The following is a 22102-nucleotide window of genomic DNA, read 5'->3' as shown; positions in this document are numbered from 1 at the left end:
GCGCGATACTTATGGGACAATTTCTTGTTGAATATTGTGCAAGCTAAAAAGGTTAACCTATTTTGTAAGGGTGTTTTGGGGGGAAGAAAATGAAACGGTGAAGGATTTTCTTTTTGTGCCGACAATAGTATTTACTGAAGTGACTAATAGCATTTTTATGAATTGTTCTTTAATTTATTTAAATAAATTCCAAACTTTGACCCCCTTGTGCCAAGTTTGGTCCTTAATAATAATTCTTATTTGCCTATAAAAAAAGTATTTAAACAAATTCTATAGAGAAATTTATTTAAAAAATTAATCCATTTCTATCTAGCAATCAAGTTTTCGTTTACAAGTTTTTTATTTAATAAATTCTGTAAAGAACCTTGCTAAAAACTATTTTATACAGTCAACACAAAATGAACAAGGTTTTCTTTACAAAGAGCTTATCAAATAAATATTTATTAAAAAAGTATTTAATTAAACTATTTATTCAAAAGCAATAATAGATTAGTTTGTTTTATTCTTTAACCCCAAAATCCCAATACTAAAGATACATTATGAGGGAATCCACGAGTGGTAGACATCTGCCTCCCTGGGCTTGAGAAAATTGTATATACTCATATCTTGATCCATTCGAAATATGTAGTAATTACATATGAACAAACTGTATAGTAAAATAACTTTCATAGCCAGAAGTGTCAACACGCATCATGTATTCGGTGACAGCACATTCCAGTGATCAATAAAGTAATAAAATTCTTCTGTGGTTTTAACCTTACAAATTACAATACATTACAACTTTGTGTTCATAATGGTAAATTACACATCTCAGACCCTGGGTTAATATTTCACTATACATCATCCTTTTGCTGTTGATTAATGGTATCTGTTCATCTTAAACTACCAATTCCAGTAAAACCAAAAAAACGTACCAAAGTTTCACCACACACATCTTAACTTCGATATTATAAATTAATATGACAAACGGGGTATCCCAATTAACAATGATAAGAAGGACAAGTGAAATACAACATTCATATATGGCCTAAGTCTGTCAAAGGTATGGTTAGAACTGTCGTCTCTGCTCATTTCATTTCTTCTACAGCCCTGTGTCCATACTGTCTAATTCTTCTCCTTTTTATTCATGATCATGACTTATTGATGCAATTAGTTGCAGTGTCCAAAACTGCAACGAGAAGCCAAATCCATTCCCTAGATTCATCTACCAGAATCCTCAATGTAAGTGGCATGTTTCTCCGAAAGAAGTTTAATCAGGGGATTCTCTACATCATTATCAGACAGACTCTTATCACGCTGAACAGTAACCTTCTCAGCACTAGTGACAACCACCACTTGCTCCTTGCGAGTTGAGAGTTCATTTGCAACAACTGCATGCATCTTGTACTTTTCAAGAGCTGCACCAGCTTTATTTAGAAGAATGTTTGAATCTGTCTCTAACTGCCAGTCAAGGAGGAAAGGTAAATCTTAGTCAACCCGGTTACTATTTGTCATTACATCATTTAATTTTATATTTGGACGCCTGTTGGCAAAAAAACAACAAAATAACCTCTCACTAACTTGAATACCTAATCACTATCAATAAGTATTTTGATACTCTCACCAGGGATGATATCTCAGATCTCCAACAGCTTATATTCATTTCTACAAATTCTTTAGTGAAAAACATAGAAAATGCAGTTCCTTTATAAAATTAGTACTCCCTCTGTCCCTAAATATAAGACTCTTTTAACTAATTCACACTCTTTAAGAAAGTTTGTTAATATAATTAGTAACATTAAATTTGATAACAATTTGTACTATTTTACCAAAATTACCCTTAAGTTTATTGGGACTGAATTTCTCTTTTTTCAATTAATTGCTTTCACACCTAATTAATTAATGTATGCTATGCTTCTTATCCTATCCTTATAAGAGAGATAATGTATTTATCTTTTAAACATATAGGATTTATTGTAAAATAATAAAAGGGTATTTGAGTCAAAAAATAATTAATGTAAAAGACAACTTGAAAAGAGTCTTTCTATAAAAAGGGACAAATAAAACTGAAAAAAGAGTCTTATATTTAGGGACAAAGAGAGTATTAATTGTGTTAGTGTATTTTCTACATCTTCCAAAAGGACACTTGCTGATATGCAAGGTATCATCCCATGCACAGTTAGACTAAAGTCATTTTAACCCATGTTTTTTGAGCAAAACTCTAAACTTTCCCACATCAAGACATTGTTGCCATGTTAGTAATCACTACAATTTAGTCAAAATGGTATAGGTCCATATAGATTTTTTAACCGATTTGTTAACCACTACCTAAAGAATAAAAAATGGAAATTACAACTTTCAAGTCAAGAGCAAAGTTTTTCAAGTTTCCATGCATTAGATGTTGTACTTTGTACTTGAAATCCCATTTCTTGATTCCTTAACTATCCAGGGCAATGATTAGCAGAACTGTTTTTCAAAATCAAAAGGAAATAAAAAAGTTTTTTATCCTTTTAATTTTTCTAAATATATCAATACCTTGAAAGATATGCAGAAAGCCAGAGGAGCCCAATCTTTCCTAAGCACTGACAACATTTTTGGCACTTGAACTAGTTTCACATCCAAAAGGTGAGATGATCCTGACTGAATTTTGTGCTCTACCTGCAGGACTAATATATATCAAGATGACATTGCCTGCTTAAGTAAATATTTTCATTGAAATGTTATAGCTACAACCTCATAGCATTATAGTGCAACTTTTACATTTACAATCAACCATATGAAAAACTTCTATTTTTTTAATAAATGTATGCCTGCCTATTTTGACATCTCTCCGCTGTATTTATCAATCCAAAGCCTCAAGAATTTTAAAGTTCCATACACTTTTGGTACATGAAAACAGTTCCACACATTTTGGTACTTGAAAAAGAACCCAATAGCATCTAGAAAATGCTTCCAGTTCTAGGGCATTGCAAGCTATTGCCTTAAAAGTTGTACTACTAGTGTAGAACATGGCCACCAGATGGAGCCTTACTGACATAGAAGCAAGAATAGTGATGTGACATTTTTTATGTTTAGTTGTTCACACATGAAGCTACAGGCAAATTCTCTAAATATATTTGATGCAAGCAGCAGTGGAAAATTATTCATAAACCCTTTCCCCTTAGCCAATTGCACAACCAAGTAAACCAATTTTAAAGACAATACAGCATTAAAACTTTCATGAAATGAAGAACTAAGGAAGCATATTTTGTATTTATACCATTTCCTTCCAAGGAACATAATAGTCAGACACTGCAGCAGCAAGATAGAACATTGCACGGGGACCAATACACCTCATTGACATTGCAATTGTTTGTAACATCTGCAAAAACAAAAGGCAATTAACCATGACTAATCAGCACTGACAAATCTACTAATTAAACACCTAAAAGTTACAATAAAACAAGAAGTGGCTCAACATCTTGCAATCAACGAATACATGAAAATCAGGAGATACAATAATTTTATCCACCTCCATGGTCAATTACCAGTAAACACCCAGACAGACAGAATGAGAACATATGCAGTATAAGATATTTCAGTATTTGTTGCATCAAATGAATACATACAATTACACACATCGACTAAAGCCAACCTGGAGATACTCAAATATGGTGTTGAATGGAAGTTTCAACAAGAGACCACCTGCCACTGCCTGCAGTAGAATGAAAACCCCAATGAGACTATAACTATATCCAAATATAACTAATGTTCCATTAATTAAAAAAGACAATGAAATCACAGAAAGAGTAAGATAAATGTAGAGCACAAAATCCAATTTATAGATCATACAGTATGATGATCAACGATAGCCCTCTTCACTGTTTCAGAATAAGCCTCGCAAACTGAAGTATAGAACAAAATTCGTCAAAATCAAGACAAGTTTAGGTGTTTGCATAAAATAGCAACCCAAGAAAAAAAATGAAGTAGGCATGTTAATTAACAATGTCAGTATGTCACAAAAAATAGCCAATTAAATAAAAATCTGAGTAGTCAGAGGACTAGCAAAGAAAATAGCAAGCGCATACTTTATAAGGAAAATATACTTTTGTTAGCCTTCATGAATCATTATTTTATATTTTTTTTTAATGGTGTGAGAAGAGAAGAAAACAGAAACTTAAAACCTTGAATGTTGGACTCATGGTTGGGCTTGAAGCATTCAAGTAAGGGATCATCAGGAAGGGATCTACAAAATGGCTGGAAACTTCTCCTGTACAAATTATTTATAGTTAATCACCACATAAATAAAGCATAAGACAAGGCTACATTGCAGGTCCAGAACTCACTTCCGGTACAGAAAGATAACAGCATATCCAGCCTTCAGAAAATACCTACGACAGAACCACCAAACTATTCTTCACAAGAGAATTAAAATAAAGATTTGCAGAAGTTTTATTCAACATTAACAAGGCAAGTGCAACATACTCGGTGGATGTGGCCCCTCTGTGACCTGAACTGAAATTGTCAACATAGCGAACGCATCGTTGTTCCAATGGCGCGGTGGTGCCACCAGAAGTCACACAAACAATTCTCCTAGCTGGGAAACCAAAACCAACCAACCAACATCATTTATAAAAAGTGAAAAGCAAAATTGAATGTTGTAGGAGGAAAATTACCTGAAGAATTGCGTTGAATGAACTGATTCAACTTCTGAGTTATCTCATCACTGTTCTGCAAAGGAGGAGCAGAATCGAAAAAGGTTTTCACTTCTGCACGAAGGGTCTCCCCAGAAGCTTCCAATCCCTTTGCTGCATCCATCAAAATCTACTAAATTCACAAGTCACTTATCAGAAACACGTGCATCAACATAAACCTATCCATGCAGAGATTATCATTTATGACACATTCCCCATCATCCAAAAATCTTAAATTGAGTCTAACAAAATAAGAATGAAGTTGGGAAAAGGGGTGCGTGATTATCATTTTGAAAAGTTCGGAGTTGGGATAGATAACTCACCTAAAAGAGTGAAGGTGAAGAGTTCACAGAACGTGGACCAGCATCTTGTAGTTGTGGCATTTGCGTGGTGTTTATTAATCACAAAAAGAATCCAAGCTATAAATTATAGATTGATTTGTGGGCTAATAAATACATCAAGATTAATTCAAGTTTTCTCTATTAATAGCATTTTTTAGGGCTCACCCTACCCTATATTATTTAGTTTTCATTAAAAACATATAAGTATTTACAAATTAAGAAAAACACTGGTAGGAAAAAATTATTTTACAGATTAAGAAAATTTTGAATCCAATTATAATGATAGAAAATAAATATTTAGCATTTCACTCTTAATTTAACTAATAATAAAGGAAATACCCCCATTTATTATCCACATTTCATTATATAATTTTATTTTTAAATCACTTTTTAAACTTTTCTTCTAACCTACAATCACTACTTCTATATTGTTAGTTTTCTATTCTGTTACTTTTTTTATGAATGGTACTTAAATTCTGTTTTATTTATTTATTATTTAGAGAGGTTGGTGACTTTCTTTCCCCTAATAATAAAAACATGGGTAAAATAATACTAAGACTTTAGAATTTGTTTATTTGTTAGGACTACTATAGCCCAAAAGATTAGAAAAATAATGATCCATTTGAACCCGACGTGAATCGAACACGCAACCTTCTGATCTGGAGTCAGACGCGCTACCATTGCGCCACGGATCCAGTTGCTAGTAAGCATAGAAAGTATACTATTAATAGCATTAAAGAGAAGGAAAAAAAAGAATTGATTTCCCGCCAAAGTGAACGAACTAATCTGGGGCGCCTTGGAGAGAGAATCTTGAATTTCAGCGATGGCGGAATGCATTGACGTGAAGCTCTCTCCTGCACCGGACCAAAGGATTCCGTTGATGAGATCAAGAAGAGGACGGCGGCGCGGCGACACGTGGGTGGTGTCGGTGTTCGTCATAATCCAAATCGGTGTTTTCATCGCCACCATGCTCGTCAACGATTGCTGGAACAATTCTCACGGCGATTGCGTTCTCCAACCCCTCGGAAGGTTCTCCTTCCAGCCTCTTCCCGAGAATCCTCTCTTGGGCCCTTCTCAGTCCAAGTCAGTCACTCCCACGCTAATTTCTTTCTCTTCTCCTTAATCCTTGCTTCTAGTGTGTAGGATCGATGGTTAACGTGGAGTTGTTAGTGCAGGTTAGATGAAATGGGAGCTCTTCGATGGAACCTTTTGACAGAGCATCATCAAACATGGCGCCTTTTCACATTTCCATTTCTGCATGCTGGACTCTTCCACCTGCTCCTCAATCTCTCCAGTGTCATCTATGTGGGAGTTAACCTAGAGCACCACTTTGGACCCAGTAATTCCTTATTTTCCTTTCTAGTTTAGAAATTTAATTAACACATTCAACACTATATCCACTTCTATGCTCTAACCAATTACAAATCGCGTCCTGCATAATACTGTTATTCAATCAAAATCATACCAGTATTATTTCTAGTTAGTAGAAAGTGTAAAAACTTTTATAACAGAGAAATTAATCTCTAATTAGAAGAACTCATTTACACTTTTATCTCATCATAAATTGACATTTGACATGTACGGTAAGATGATTCACTTTTATAATACTTTAAAACTCATTTAAGATGTTTTCTAATTTTTGGTTGTTGGTGTAAAATTTTTTATACAAACATTGTCTAAAAAATTCAACTCGTATCGTGGTTATTAATTCTTAAATTTTAGTTTTAATTCTTATATTTCAAAACTTAATTGTAAGTATATATACTTTTACAATTGTTAAAAATTAATCCCAATCATCGTGGTTGCATTGATTTTATTTGCTACAGGTATCAATTCTTAATTTATAGTTCTGAAACTACAGAGACTCTAAACCAGAGGTTTAAAATGTACCGAGTAAAACCAAAATCAAGAACAATTGTAGAAATTAAAAAATGTATTTAAAAAAAAAAAAAAAGATTTCTGAAATGGTTTCATTATGTTCTAATTTGTGAACGTTTCCTTTTGTTTTACAGTAAGGATTGGTATAATCTATGCATTGTCTGCCTTTGTGGGTTCCTTGGTGGCTTCTCTTTTTCTCCAAAACATCCCCGCTGTTGGTGCTTCCGGTGCTTTATATGGATTACTGGGAACATTGCTTTCGGAACTTGTTTGGAACTGGAAATTCCATTCCAATAAGGTGCATCTCTTCTTCCTCTTGTTGCCTTTTCTCACTGTTCTGCTTGAGTATTGATTAATTTTCTTGGTTAATTGGATGCAGATTTCAGCAATAGCATCATTAGTCTTTGTCTTTGTGTGCAACTTCGTCCTTGGTTTTCTGCCTTATGTAGACAATTTTGCAAGCATGGGAGGTTTCATATCAGGATTCCTTCTTGGATCTGTTTTTTTACTATGCCCTCAGATCCAACCTGTAGCTCCAAATAAAGGAGGCCTGATTGATTATGGGGTCAAAAGTTACGTCAAGTTAAAGTTGAAGGAAAAGCTGGACAGACCAGTTCTCAGGATTGTTTCTCTTATCCTCTTCAGCCTTTTGTATGTTGTTTTTTCCTCTTGTTTTTATTCATTAATTTATTTTAATTTGCATGGCTAGCTGTCTTCTATAACTCGTGCTTTATGGCATGCGTCAAATCTTTAGATGATAACCCTTCTTTTCGTAGATTGGCTGGTTGTCTTGTGGCTGTTCTTCATGGAATCAACATCAGCAGTTATTGCACATGGTGTCCATATGTCGACTGTATCCCTTTTACAAGCTGGCACTGCAAAGACACAGAAACCTCTTGTGAGGTATATACAGCTTACTTCTGGCATTTCTCAAATTAAAAATTCACAAATAAAATATCTATCACTTAGATGAATTCTCTGTTACAACTTCGTATCAACAATAATATGAATATGAATTCTTATAAACGGAATTCCGAAATAATTTTGGCATTATTTGCCAATTTCTTACTGTGAAGACAAGTCAATTGTTGGTTTGTTTACATTATTGCTAGGTGATCACATACTGCAAAAAAGTTAGTTAAATAGAATTAAACCAAAAGGGAATGCCAACTCACTAACATAGACTTGCTGAGTCGAACTTTTGGCAATGAACTAGCTATTTATTATTTACCGGTGACCCAATATTAAATATAAAAGTCACCGCCCAATGGGCATTGACCGTATTAAGTTTAATTGAAGCTATTATTATTTCCTGAAAAGTAATGCTTCATAGTTCATACTAATGCTGGCTATGTGCTATAACTGCAGACAATGGTGAGCAATGCTCAGCTGACAATGACCTGTATTGGGAATGGCAATTTCCGAGTATTTCCTTTTACCAACATCTCTCGGGCAAGGTTTAATGATTTGTGCAATCTGATATGCTGATGAGACTAGTTGTTTCAATGATTCTTTTAGCACCAAATTACCAGGAAATTTGGATAGCTGATTTAGCTTTATGTCTTACCAAGCTGTTGTTTCTTTTTTTCTGAATGTAAAGAAATTGGAGCTCAGTGAGAAGCTCAAGGAAACTGATTAGACCCAAATTGATGAGTCTGTGGACCATGTCTTTGGTTGTAAATACTCTACTACCTGGGTGTAACATTTCTTGTTCCTGGGCAAGATGAATCCTTTTCATGCTTGTAGAAAATTGAAGTTGTGGAAAATAACAAGTGATTTCATGTCTTTGGTTTTTCTTACTTTTCCTATTACTGGGATATTGTCATTTTCATCCTACTAGTATTTTATTAAATAAATCTGAGTGACAGCTGTGACACTTGGAACCACTTTTCCAGCCCCTGAATTTCGGCTTCGTCTGTTATATACTATAACTGCTCAGTATCTAACTTCCGCCGTAACAGCATAATTACATCTGTGACCAGTGAGCTGTTATTGAGTATGCATGCCCTCGCCGCCGCAGCCACCGCATTTACAGTTAAAGGCCATCAAGCCAGAGATGAGTGCACTGACACTTAACAATCCACAGTGTGGGTCTATGCCTGCCAAATATGCATTGGGTTCAAAGTTACTGTACATTAAAATGCCAAAATCTTCTGAGCAAATTGGAGTATGCCTGTACATCGTACTCATTGCCAAACCAACCAAGCAAGATGAATCCAACTTAAAAGAGACGTGTAGAAAATGTGGGAAAGAAAGCAAGCTGCCTCTTTCTTTCTTTCTTTCTTTCTTTTTTAGGTAGTTCTAAATTTTGGAATATAAAACAGTCACAGGGCTCCACTTTAAAAAAATAAAATTGAAAATTTCAAGTCTTTTTCATTGGTCCGTGGTACTGTCGGCTAGGGAAATATACAAACTGGACTAGTGTACCTCAGGCAAAATCCATTAATATCCCCCACAAATACTTTAACTGTGCATTTATATATGTGGTCTATACTTGAACTGTGCATTATATGGTGGCAGCAGTCCTAGCCCACTTATTGCCCACTTTTTATCTTATGCACTGAACCAGCTGGTTGCATCTCCTTTTCAATTGATCCGTTAAATTTTAAGTGGAAAATCCAAACAAGAGAAACAAGCTTGATGGGTCTAAACTCCAAACTAACTTACAAGTTATCACTGGGACAAATACAATTTTGTCTAGAAGTACTTGTGCCGAAGTAAGAAAAGGTCAAAAAATCAGGCACATAAAAAAGGCAATATTGTAAGTTCTATTGTCCAAGAAATCGTTGGGTCCCTGCATGTCAAGATCAACTGCAGTGTGATCTATCCAAGTTGACCCTGATAACTGAAGCACCTCCACAAGTCACAACCTCGTGCTTCATCACCATTCGGTGCAACCATTAGTTTTTGGCGACATGTGGCATCTTCTCATCACGGTGAGGTAAAGGAAGTTGAAGGTAAGTAAAATCACATTCTATCAGAATCACAATCATGAAAAGGGTAGTTCCAACACCCTCGCCTTGCCTCCTATGTTGCCGCATTCACAGAACCTATGAGCACTAGCATTCCTTTGCATTACCATAAAGAGAAATGCTAGTTGATGGTTTTAAGCTTTTCCCAAAAATTTAAATAATTATAGAACCCTCCCCTTTTTAGGGGATGACAAAATATAACAATAGTGGGAGGGAATCCTGAAGTGGGTGAACGTCTACTACTCCTGTTGAAAAAAAAAAGTATTAATCTATGGTTTTAAATATATAATTATGTTAAATATTTTGAAGTGAGAATTTTATCATATTTATAATAATTTTATCCAATTCTAATAAGATTCTTTCGAATACAAAATATATGTCATCTAAACCACCAAAAGAAAAAATCATCTGACAAATAAAATTAAAAAAATAAAGAAAGCCTCCTTACATAACCTTTGGCCATCATTGTTAGTCAAACATGGCAATAGGTTTTATATCATCATATACCCTAACCTATGGTATACACTAAAAAACTTGATCATTGGGTCCTTTCCTCTCATATAATAATTTCAAACCCTTTTACTTGTTTCTTAACAAGTAATATGCTAATTCGTTGACCCTTAACGAGTTCCATTCCCTTTTGCTTCTCTTGTGTCTCACACGCGTTCTCAAGCACACAGGCAAAACTAGTCCCACATACACAAAGTGACCCATAGATATCAACTAGATGCTACTTGAAAGGTGTGGAAATGATGGATTTTTACGTATATGCTTAGGAAGCCATGAGAGGTAGATGATAGTGGACGTGTTTGCGCACAGTTACTTATCCTTCTCTTTAATCTTCTCTAATCTATATGCCTCCCACTGTGTCCTTCATAAGTATTCAAGTAATTAGACACAAAGATGTTGGACCAAAAAAAATTATTCTGAGTACATCATAAATTGTGATTAATAATAATAAATAAAGTATATGGTAACTTTTATTATATATCAAGCGTATATCTTTCACGCTATATCTCACTTCTTTTTTTACCACTCCAAAATAAAAATACGAAATAGATCAAGTTTTCTAATTTCTTAACTATTTACAAATTTTATAAATTATTATAACGATTAACAATTTTGGCCTGAAGAAGAAAAGATCTTTCAAATAATTGCACTACATGATTGGCTGCAGAATATTTATTTTGTTTTCATTAATTTTAAACTGTTTCGTGAATGAAATATGAAGTGAAGTGAAGTTTTTTATAATAGGCCCAGGCGAAAAGAAATCTGTAACTTTAGAAGGTTGAGAATATAATTATCATCCAGTTGTTTAGTTTGTGGATCCCACTTGCCCCATAATGCTAGATACATATTACACTTTTACCTTAGCTTTAGAATACTTTTTCCCTTTTCTCAAACCGAGCAGGGAATAAGTTGCTCATGTTAGTGGTGGGAACATCTTCATCCTACAAATACAAAAGTGCCCTTTTATGAATTATGATTAATTAATTGAAAAAAATAAGTCTAGTAAATATTTTCATTTAATTTCGTAATTTAATAGCTATATTAAAATGAGTCATGATATGCATAAATGTTCTAAGTACATGTGGAACACTTTGGCTCGGAGTTCGAAATTCGAATCTTATTCGAAGTACATGTGTCTAAAATTAATCATGCTACCTGATGTCCCATAACACAGATTGAAAAAAAAAAAAAAATCAGACTCATCAATTCAACTGAAAAATTGATAAAAACTACTTAAGTGTTCGATCAAATTAATTTAAAAAATCAAGTAATCCAAAATCAATATAAACTTAGATATAAAGAACTAGTTTAAAGAGGGTTATTTATTTATTTTTTCTTTTGTAATTTTTTATATTTTTATTTTATCAGAAAATATTTTCAACCAATGAGACAATATAAAAGTTCACATATGAGACTCGCTTATAAATTATAATTATTTAGTTTAATATTATTAAAAATTATTTTATAAGGCATATAATATGATAGTTTTATTCTAATTTAACATTTTACCTTTCTTAATTTTATCTTAATTTATTATTAATATTATATGATATTGAAATATATTGAATTATTTCATGTTTGATCACAATTTAATTACAGCTAAATTAATAAAAACGTAATTTAAATTCCTTAACAATTCAACAATATATCTGTTCTAAAAAATACCTTGTAGCTTGAGAAAATTTTGTGGTAGGCAAAATGAAATATAAAGTGACCGTTGTGAAGAGAAAATGAATAAGTTGGTATATTATGACCCAATAGATATGCTCCCGCTTTTAGGTACCGGTTGGTGCCATTGTGCAAAAGAAAGCGGTTAAACAGATACTATTGTTGAAAATGTTATTCTGATTCTACAATTTAATAGTAGAAATAAAATAAAATGTTAAACTTAAACTGATATAAACTATATACCCCTATTCCAGCTAAAGTATAATCTCATGAAGTAGGTTTAGAGGTGTTGTGTTTTTTTTAAGGGTATTTCAAAAGGTAAAGTCTTATATTGTCTAAAATAATTTTGATTTAAGTGTTTATATATCATCTTGCCTAAAAAATTAATATACTAAAGAAATTATTTTAACTAACAGTTTATATAAAAATATAATAAATATATAAAATATTTTGGTTCATGTTACCTTTTTTATTAATGTGAAATTTTGGTCCATGTAACTAATATAAATAAATTAAAATTAGAGTTAATCATAACAACAAATTCCTTATTTTTATTTATTTACATGTTCTAGAATATACTAATTAATCTACGCATTAATTTGTTTACCTTTGTAAAAGCAACATTTTTCAGTTGCATATGTAGCTTTACTCCAAAGTTAACAATCATGTAAAGAAAGAGTGTATATAAATACATGATTTGTCATAATACATAAGTACAGCTTAATTAATTTCTTCAAGCAACGTACTAATTCATGGGAAGAAAAAAGGGTAATCAGAGTAGCATGATGATTTCATGGTGTCAAGCTCTCCTATCCTATCATCAGTTGCCTGTTGAATCTATTTTCCTCTCAAGTAATTTTGGCTTTAGACTGACCTGAAGAAAAATAAGTTTAAAGAGAAGCAGAAATCATTAACAATCATGAACACAATTGTTCGACTAAGCTTCAGCATGAGTGCATAAGAAGCTATTATAATTTTTTTATGGGTAATATTAGTTATTAATTTTTATTAAACCAACTTATAAGTTATAACTCCTGAGTCTACTAATATTTTAATTTGTATTGCAACGTCTTGTGACTGAATTTCGATTCTTATAATCTCTTGCTATTATTATTTTTTTCCTAATAAGTGTCGATATTCCTACATGTAAGCACATTAAAACATGTGTCACAAGATTTTAATTGAGATTTCGACGGTCCCAATGAATATTTTGCTTCTTGTCTTGATGTTGAACTCTACATTTTCATGGAATTTAGACTTTATATTTATTTCAATAGTCATTTTTTTTAAATTCCTGCCAAATATAAAATCTCTATAATTGTTAAATTAGCTAAGATTTCTTAAAAGATTTACAACAAAATCTATATGCATATTTATATAAAGAGAATGACTAGTAATTAAGACACTCATTTAAACATATTTTTTATTGATTAAAATTTATTAAAAACTATAAAATAAGAAGAGAAAAATATTAAATGAGATGTGAAACTTATAGAATTTTATAACTTTTAACAAATTTTAACCAATAAGATGAAATATGTTTAGAAGAATGTGTCGGGTATTGTTAGCATTTTTCTATCTTTAAATTGTATAATTTTATTAATCAATTAACAACAAACAATACAATATAATTTATGGTCTAATAATTTAACAATAAATTTTTTAAGGGCTTAAAATAATTTTAGGAATTTTAGATGATTGCGTGTCATAGGCATAGGTGACCAACTAATTTGCCTTGAGAGACAGCCATGGCTTGTGCTGACTAATAAATTTAGGTCTACTAACTTATTTTAGAAATACTTTTTTTAATTTATTCAATAAATCTTACTATTAAGTAGATTTTTAAGTTAAACCAATTTTTTTTTAAAAAAAAGGGTAAAATTGGACCTTGAAAAAATTTGTAATACTTAAATAGGTAAATTCAAGTTAATTAAACCAATTAGATCTAAGTCTTAATTCAAAAGGCAAGTTAGATTTAAATCTTTTAAAATTTAACCTATAACTCAATTCATTTCTATCCTAAACATAGGTTAATCCACTAGTCCAAATCGAAATCACAGTCACATTAATAACGATATCCCCTCAAGCATGCATTTACACGGAAAACCAAAAAGAAAATTGGTAAGAGATTTACCACAAACTCTAGCTACATTAATGAACAGCCACATTAAGCTATGCCTATCAACATAGTTGAAAGTGATGCACAAGCACAAATTAGCAAGCATTTTAGGGTTGCTTTGCTGCACCCTTTAGAATTGTCCTAAACGAAAGTGGGCTTTAGTAGAAATTCTCTTGTCGGAATTTAAGGCCAAGAAGAATGAAAGAAGTGTCAAGTGGTCCCCTAGAAACCCATTTAAATTGAGAATTAACCTGATAGATTGGAAATTGAAAAAGATAAAGATCATATAAATTTATATCAATAAGTAATGATTCAAGTGAATTTAATATTATATTTTAACTTAAAACTTTGGCTCAAGATTTATAAATCTTATTCTTACTTATATGATTATCAGCATTTTCATTTTTATTTGACGTGGGTTTTATCTCATACTTTATTCTAACAACAAGAAATCAAGGTTAGACTTACCAAGTTAAAGCACAACCTAAGTGGCTGAAATGATTGGATGTATTTTATGCTCTTATCCCTTTGTTGTTTTTATCAATAAATATAATTTATTAGTTTTGTTAGAAATATGAGTAAAAGAAATTTAAATTCATAATTTCTCTCATCTCTCTGAATTATTTTCAATCACTAAATCAATTTTATATCTTCTTATATGATATCTTTTTGTTAAATTTTCCCACTGAATTTTCTACTATGTAAACAATCATTCCTCTGTATCATTTTCGATTCTTTGAAGCTGTGGACCATCCAGTTGTATCCATCTAAGAAGAGCATTAAGGGCCAAATGAAAATATTCTTCTAGAGAGAGACTTTTCTAGGTAAAAATCATGATGAGGATGAAAGAGATTTTGACACCCAAATCCATCCGTTCAATGTGTTTACTTTGGGTCAATGAATGGACCCACATGAGGATCGCCAACGTTTATTACATTTGATTGGCTATTCCTTCCACCATGGGATATTTAAAGCAATTCCAATAACTTTTGCTTATTTTCATTGATTCCCACATGCCTCTTATCTCGTTGAGGAAATGGAACCTTTACCCTAGACGAACAAACAAGCCCTTGCCCACAACTACTGCTTTTGACTAAGCAACGTTTGGATTCTCATCCCTGCTTTTGTTTCACACGCAAGAATGGGAGCCTTCTTTAATTTTTGGTTTAGTATCAAAATGGTAGCCTTCATATTTGCTGTTTGTAGGACTACTACCACTAGTTTGTTTTCTTTTTCATTTTAGGGAGGTTAAATGTGACTAGTTGCAAAGCCCATATTTCATTCCTATAACGTGGAAAACAGTGTGAATTAATGAATTTTCCACCTTGTTAAGGTACTCCGTATTAGTTATTTTGAAATAATGATTTGTTAAGAAATTGGATATCCAACCGTCAATATATAAACGTATTTTTTTTAAAAAAAAAAGATAAATTTCTATCAAGTTTTTTTTTTATAATTTATAATGAAAAACATTCCATCTAGTTTCTTAAAATAAACATGTCATTATAGTAACCTTTATCAATTGTCAACAACATCAAATTGATCATTCATTCAATGTCAAGCGAATCTAATTCATTTAATTGAGTAAGTACCTGTGAATTATTGTAAATCTTCTGTCAATTCTAACAAATAAAAAAAATTGATCCTTCAACAATACTGTAATTATTTTCATCAATTATATTTTTAAATAACCAATTTAATATAATTTTAAAAACTAATTTATATGGCAAAAATGTGCATTTATTAAAAGCTATTTTTTTAATTTCTTTTATTGTCAAAACAACATCATATAATCGTTTTTTTACTAAACCAAAAATATATATAATCGTTTTTTTAAAAAAAAAACTATTTCGAACAAAGCCATTTAATTAAAAAGAGTTCAATGGAAGACTCAACTGCAATTAGGCTGAGATCAGCCATTTCACATAAATTTGGCCTCATCATAAGGATCTTAACTATAAAAGAATCACAATTTCTACGCTGATTTTTTTAATATTTTGGTTAAATGTTATTGGCAAAGGATTCCCTTTAAAGTGTAAGCAACCAAATCAAGTCTTTATTTAGAAGATTTTTCTCTTGAGCTTGTTTTCTTGTTCAAGGACTCGAACAGCTTCTGAAGTGAAGACGTATTCTTATTATATGGTTGACAATATTATCTTTATATATATTAAAGTTTATACAAATTATGTTAGTTGAAAGTTAAATTCGTTGCCTACTCTGATAAAAAAAAAACAAATTTGTTGCATACATTATGCATGTAGTTCTATTAAATTTTTCTTTATCTTTTTGTCTTTGATGAACACTCCTTAAACAAATTAATATTCTGGCAATGGCCTGCATGCATCTCCTTGCTCCACCGTTTTAAGTCATAGGAAAAGAATTGGATCACTCATTACGATGGAGTCCGACATGCAAATGGAATGTGAAACGATGAATACTTTCATCATACCTTCAATTAATTTGATTCACCAAATTAAAGTATGCATTCCCGTAAAATAGTGGACTATATTTTGATGGGTTTTTTTTTTGGAGAAAAAATTACTTTCAATGAAAAAACACTTTTTTATGATTAAATGTCCACTCACTCCATCCTGACATCATTATTTTTATAGCAAAATTATCACATTGATATTATTCGGATTTCTTGCAGACATGTTTTGGACATTCTTAGGGATGATTTTGTTGATTTGAATGCACAACGTTACTTACGCATGAGAATTTGCAAGTGGCAAATTCATCTTCATAAATGAAAAAGCTCAAGTAGCTTTGAGGGTTTTAGCAATATGCGGTGATTTATGCTTAATATTCAAAGATGTATAATGATAAAAAAGGAAATGACTCGTGTCATACATGTAAAAACATTTTTAATTTTAATGTAAAAAATTCAAAAACATCAATTGTTTGGAGAAAAAATAAATGACTATAACATAAAAGTAAAAAGAGATAATATAAGCTAACGTTAGTTCACACAAACAATTGAAAATCTTGCGTTAACTTCATTGTATTTAATTAATAACATAAAAGTTTTACTGTAACTATTTGTTTTTGAAATGACGTCTTCAACTCACATATACCATATTTACGCGTAAATTAGAAAAAATTTAATAACTATATAGAATAGCTTCACTGTTTAATGTTTACACAAAAAATCATATCCAAATCAAAATAGTAAATATAAGTTAATGCGCTGGTTGACACAATAATTAAAAATACATAATTAAGTTAACTCTCGTTTTTTAAATGAACACGGATTTCAATTTCTCTTTAGACCGCTAAAATTTCACTTGTTAAGAAATCCTTCTCCAGAAAACTATTCATTCACAAGTGATAATTTATTTGGTGGTTACAATTGAACATGATTATGTGTGATTTAGGTCTATGCAATAATCTTTTGAGTAAGCTTTATTGTAAGTCCAACATGTTATTAGTACTCTATCTAGTAATACTAAGGTGTACTAATTTTTATTAAAAAAATATTAAACAGGCACACAGTTTATATACATATTACCCTCCATGATAATAAACCAAGAAAAATCAAATACATTTTTCTACTTCAGTTTCTCTTCGCATTTCGTTCCCCCTCCCCCTAACAAGCTCAAGTTAAGTACCATAATACTCCTAATTCATAAGAGCGTATAGCTTTTACTTAGAAAATTAGATTACTTATTTTCTTCAACACAGGTGCTTACTGGTGAAATATAATTTCCGACATGAATAAGAAAAAAAAAAGCGAAAAGACTGATTTACGGTAATTTTTTTTCTAAATTATCAAATGAGAATAAATTTTAAATAAATACCCGAAAGAGATAAGTCGTAAGATAATTTATGACTTCTGAGTTTAAAATCGGAAATCATGTTACGAGTCTTGCTTTTTTTTTTCTTTTGTACTTCTTAACTTTTTTTAAATACAACTTCAAAGTCATTTTTATATATTTTTGATAGAATTACGACTATAAATTTGTATATATTTTTATTTAAATTAATGTTTTTATTTTTAGTTTTAATTATTATTTTTGTATATTTTTTATAAATGAAACACTAATAAAATGAAATTATGATCATACGTACGACTCTAAAGTCAAACTTGTTGGAATGTTCTATAATTAGGAAAAAATCCATAACATTAGAAAAAAATAGAAAATATTAAATAAAAAAAATATACAAAAATATAAAAATATTAAATAAAATTAAAAATACTAATTTAAATAAAATTATTTATGACTTTAAAGTCATAAATAATTTACTACTTCTATAAAAAATATATATATAAAAAATTTAGAACTTCAAAGTATTGTTTAAAAAAAATTAACAAGTTGTATTTTTTTTATAATTTCAGTAGAAAAAAATAAAAATCATGATTTACAATTTTAAACTTAGAAATTGTAGAATACTACAGGATTTAACTCTTTTGGGGTATTTATTTAAAATTTATCTCATTTGATAATTTTTTTTAAAAAAAATACCCCTAACACAAACAGTTGTTTTGGAAAAAAAAAAAAGAAAAAAGTAAAAGAAAGGCACCCTTTGTGACCTCATCTTTTTGTAAGCTACCTTTGTTGTGACGGGTGCCCGTATTAATGCTCTTGTGCAATCTCTTCTTTACCTATGTCCAATTCACTATTTACTTTCCAATGAAATCTTTGAAGACCAACATACTTCTAAGATGTCCCATTCTCCGAAAACCCACGAGCACTCGTTTCAACCAAAATTTAATAAGATGTTACATTACCCAATGCATAATTTAGATTGTTCGGTAATGGTCCCCCATTCCCCTCTCTTCCATCTACGAAAAAAAAAAATAAAGTCATCCATATAAATAGCAATTAGAGTGTCCTAGTTAGTATATATGTAGGAAAAGGGAGGGAAATACATACATTACATATACTTTTGCGAATAGAATAAAGGAAAGAAAACATTTCGTGGCATTCAATTAGTGACTTGAAACGATCAATCAATTAAAACTCATTCAGTATGATGCACATATTATGGGACCCAGTTGCAATACTGAGCAATGATGAAACTATGCAGCTCAAAATCTTTTTCCTTTTTTCTACAAATATATCTGTTGCTTGATGGGTAGTAAGGTCTTTTCAATCAATGGCATGGATAGTATAATTTAGTTTGCTAATGGCTTGAACAATATATGCAATTAAAATTATAATACTTCAGATTTGGATTATGCAACTTTGGAGTTAGTGGTCGAAATTAAATATACTCGATAGAGGGGATTGAGAGGAAGGTATGAGGAAGCATCATTCTTTTTTGTCCAAAACCTAAGGTAATGAAATACTATTGTAGTTATAATAAAAGAGGTAAAAGAGCATATATATATATATATATATATGACCTCAAAAAGACTGATTGATTATATGTATGGTAGAGGATTACGAAACACATAAGTAGAAGCAGCCTCGTCATTCCATTCCACCAGTTCCTCCTTTTGGGAAAAACCAACAGAACAATACCATAGTCTAGGAAAAACAAAACCGCAAATTTCAATAGAAAAGAGTTGAACAAGAGCCAGCACATTTCAGTAGCTCGAGGAAGAATTTGAGGATAGAAGAAGCCAAAACAAAAGCGTGACCAGCTGCATCATGAAACGAAAAACTTATGTTTATACAAACAACCCAGTCAAACCTTGCATCACCCTACCCACCAAAATCTCAACCTTTTTTAAATGAAAAATATCAAAATCTATCTTACTTGCTGCCTCTTCCACGGTTTCTCCCCTTTTATATTATACAAAAAATGAAAGTAATTTTAAAGGTTTTGGAAAATTGTTCAATTAAAGGTTGACCGAAAACACAAATTGACCAGACTATTATTATTTATTTATAATAGGGAAAGGTCTTTAATATAGATTTGATACATGATTTTTAACTTGGTGTGTTGCTTTGTGTCCATTAAACAATGAAAATGGCATATTACCAATCATGGTTTCCCCTCTGTAGGAAACACCCCATCATTGCTCCCAACAATCCTTTTCAACCTTAGAAACCTGAGCTTCCAAGATATTCCATTCTTCCATTCTTTTCACTTTTTGGGTCCTCTTCTTCTCTCTCTCTCAATTTAAATATCACTCTCCTCTCCCCTCCACCACGACTGGTAAATAAATGGATCCCTCGTCCGTGAACGGCTTCTACTCGTTCCTGACGCTGGGAATCGACGATCTAGAGAGAGTGTTCCTGAGCACAAACTTCATGTCAATCCAATTCCTCCAAAGAGTAGTCTCTGTTCTAAGATCGTTCCACACCCAATTGACCCTCCTGGTCCAGAAACTCCAGCTCCCAGTGGGCGACAAGTGGCTGGACGAGTACATGGACGAAAGCTCCAAACTCTGGGACGCCTGCCACCTCATCAAGTCCGGCATTTCGGCCATGGATAGCTACTACTCCGCCGCCCTCAACATCACCTCCTCCCTCGACTCCCATCGCCACATCACCCCCCAAGTCTCTCGCCAGGTCACCAATTTCCATTCTTTCTTTCTTTTCTTACATGAATATTAAAGTTGGAGACTTTTGTTGGAAGCAGGTAATAAGGGCCATTGCCGGGTGCCGTCGGGAGGCGGTGGGGCTGGAGGAGGAGAACAGGGCGCTGATGGAGGCGCGGATTGAGGCCTTGTCGCTTCGGTTCCAAGAGAGGCTGTCCATCGAGTCCAAGCTGAACGGCTTCAACGGCTTCAGAGGGGTGCTGTACGCAATGAGGAACGTGAGTTCGTTGCTGCTCATGGTACTTCTGTACGGACTCGTGTACTGCTATGGGGACTCCTCGGACTTCGTGTTGGGCGGTTGCGGGTACGAGGGGTGCCTGTTCCTGGGATCGGCGTTCATGATGTCGACGGCCAGGTTGCAGCAGCGGGTGGCGGCGGAGATCGGGCACATGGGCGGCTCGCCGGGGATGCTTCTGCACGAGTTTCGGAGGTCGAAGGTGGCCATGGAGGAGCTGAGAGGGGAGTTAGAGAGAAGAGGGTCAGGGTCTCAGGGAGTGGAGTGGGAGAGTGAGGTTGCTATTAGAGAGAGAGTGGAGAATCTCAGAACGTGTTTTGGGGTTCTCAGATCTGGGGCAGACAACATTGTTGCTCAGCTTGATGATTTCTTTGACGAGATTGTGGAAGGGAGGAAGAGGCTTTTGGACTTTTGCAGTCATAGGTGACTCAGCCAATTCAAAATGAAATAGGTGTCTTGGCTGCCTACAAAAAATAGAAACAAAGACAAGGTAGAAGAATAGTTGATGGGGTTGTTGTACCTTTTATTAACCCTTTCTTTAATTATTATTATTGTTATTATCACTTGGTGTCTCTCTTTTTTTGGTTTTCCACAGTTTACCACTACCAAGCCTTTTTCTTCCCTGCAGAAGCATGGTTCTCTCGAATTGAATGTGGTTCTGGGTTTGAAAGCAACATTGACAATGGATTAATGAATGAAATGAAATTACCTTCTTGCATGAGAGCTAAGTTAAACTAAGTTCTTTGGGAAAGAAAGAAACTTCGATTCTTCCTCTAATTGCAGCCAGGGAAGAAAAGGACAAAAGTGTACAAGAAAAGTTAAAAAGGAACTTATGACTGCACACAGTGTGACAGTGTGTATGCTATGGGGGGTTAATTTTAAATTGGTTTTCTTTGGAAGTGATTGATTATTATTTATTCTCTTTATTAAGAATGAATTTGAAAGGAGTTTTGGTTGGCACGGAAAATGACTAATCATTCGTTATAGTCCTGAAAAGGGCTTAGGACTGTAGAGAAAAGAAGCACTCTGAGATTCCTGAACTGCTTTAACGTCAAAGGCAGCTTCTTTTGCTCTTGGGAAGCTTTTGTCTGATTCGGTTTTCACTTTGAAAGCAATGGAGATGATGAAAACTTCATCTCACCACATTCTTCCTTTGCCTGACAACAAACACTCTTTCTCTCTCACAATTTTGTTCTGTTTCAAAAAAATTCGACTTCCCCTTTTTGTTGGGGTTTTG

General features: G+C 32.6%; 3 protein-coding genes and 1 non-coding gene across 6 annotated transcripts; 2 read left to right on the top strand and 2 right to left on the bottom strand.

The window, feature by feature from the left end:
* Positions 1-695: 695 nt before the first annotated feature.
* On the bottom strand, positions 696-5101 carry LOC114410474 (phosphopantothenate--cysteine ligase 2-like). 2 transcript variants are annotated; one of them, XM_028374431.1, is made up of 10 exons: positions 4976-5101; positions 4635-4785; positions 4444-4555; positions 4305-4349; positions 4143-4228; positions 3811-3863; positions 3614-3673; positions 3239-3340; positions 2515-2637; positions 696-1440 (listed from the first exon to the last, which is right to left on the bottom strand). In XM_028374431.1, the coding sequence occupies exons 2-10, from the start codon at positions 4774-4776 to the stop codon at positions 1201-1203; spliced, it is 963 nt and encodes a 320-aa protein (XP_028230232.1). In that variant the 5' UTR covers positions 4777-4785; positions 4976-5101; the 3' UTR covers positions 696-1200. The 2 variants fall into 2 exon arrangements, with proteins under 2 accessions (XP_028230232.1, XP_028230231.1); XM_028374430.1 differs by having other exon boundaries at positions 4635-4782; positions 4976-5095.
* Positions 5102-5616: 515 nt separating this feature from the next.
* On the bottom strand, positions 5617-5688 carry TRNAW-CCA. The gene has a single exon. It is a non-coding gene; the product is annotated as a tRNA-Trp (tRNA).
* Positions 5689-5789: 101 nt separating this feature from the next.
* On the top strand, positions 5790-8670 carry LOC114410473 (RHOMBOID-like protein 8). Its single transcript, XM_028374429.1, has 6 exons — positions 5790-6076; positions 6169-6332; positions 7006-7169; positions 7251-7522; positions 7648-7774; positions 8240-8670. The coding sequence occupies exons 1-6, from the start codon at positions 5817-5819 to the stop codon at positions 8357-8359; spliced, it is 1107 nt and encodes a 368-aa protein (XP_028230230.1). The 5' UTR covers positions 5790-5816; the 3' UTR covers positions 8360-8670.
* An 11336-nt stretch (positions 8671-20006) lies between these two features.
* Positions 20007-21825, top strand: LOC114410472. Of its 2 annotated transcripts, XR_003666301.1 has the most exons (3): positions 20007-20601; positions 20672-21355; positions 21494-21825. XR_003666301.1 is itself a non-coding variant. In XM_028374428.1 (2 exons), the coding sequence occupies exons 1-2, from the start codon at positions 20254-20256 to the stop codon at positions 21290-21292; spliced, it is 969 nt and encodes a 322-aa protein (XP_028230229.1). In that variant the 5' UTR covers positions 20007-20253; the 3' UTR covers positions 21293-21825. The 2 variants fall into 2 exon arrangements, 1 of the variants encoding a protein (XP_028230229.1); XM_028374428.1 differs by having other exon boundaries at positions 20672-21825.
* The last annotated feature ends 277 nt before the right edge of the window (positions 21826-22102 follow it).

The sequence above is a fragment of the Glycine soja genome, chromosome 4 (assembly GCF_004193775.1).
Source record: "Glycine soja cultivar W05 chromosome 4, ASM419377v2, whole genome shotgun sequence".
Classification (NCBI taxonomy): Eukaryota; Viridiplantae; Streptophyta; class Magnoliopsida; order Fabales; family Fabaceae; genus Glycine; species Glycine soja.
This window is presented reverse-complemented; position numbering and strand designations above follow the sequence as displayed.

Bases quoted from the DNA above. Each gene is read 5' to 3' on its own strand.
- LOC114410473 (XM_028374429.1), top strand. From the start codon at position 5,817: ATGGCGGAATGCATTGACGTGAAGCTCTCTCCTGCACCGGACCAAAGG. The intron at 7,170-7,250 runs GTGCATCTCTTC...AATTGGATGCAG, and splicing joins GGAAATTCCATTCCAATAAG to ATTTCAGCAATAGCATCATT. The intron at 7,775-8,239 runs GTATATACAGCT...CTATAACTGCAG, and splicing joins ACACAGAAACCTCTTGTGAG to ACAATGGTGAGCAATGCTCA.
- LOC114410472 (XM_028374428.1), top strand. From the start codon at position 20,254: ATGGATCCCTCGTCCGTGAACGGCTTCTACTCGTTCCTGACGCTGGGA. The intron at 20,602-20,671 runs GTCACCAATTTC...TGTTGGAAGCAG, and splicing joins CCCCCCAAGTCTCTCGCCAG to GTAATAAGGGCCATTGCCGG.
- LOC114410474 (XM_028374431.1), bottom strand. From the start codon at position 4,776: ATGGATGCAGCAAAGGGATTGGAAGCTTCTGGGGAGACCCTTCGTGCA. The intron at 4,229-4,304 runs GTGAGTTCTGGA...TAATTTGTACAG, and splicing joins GTTATCTTTCTGTACCGGAA to GAGAAGTTTCCAGCCATTTT. The intron at 3,341-3,613 runs GTTGGCTTTAGT...TTGTTTTTGCAG, and splicing joins CCATATTTGAGTATCTCCAG to ATGTTACAAACAATTGCAAT.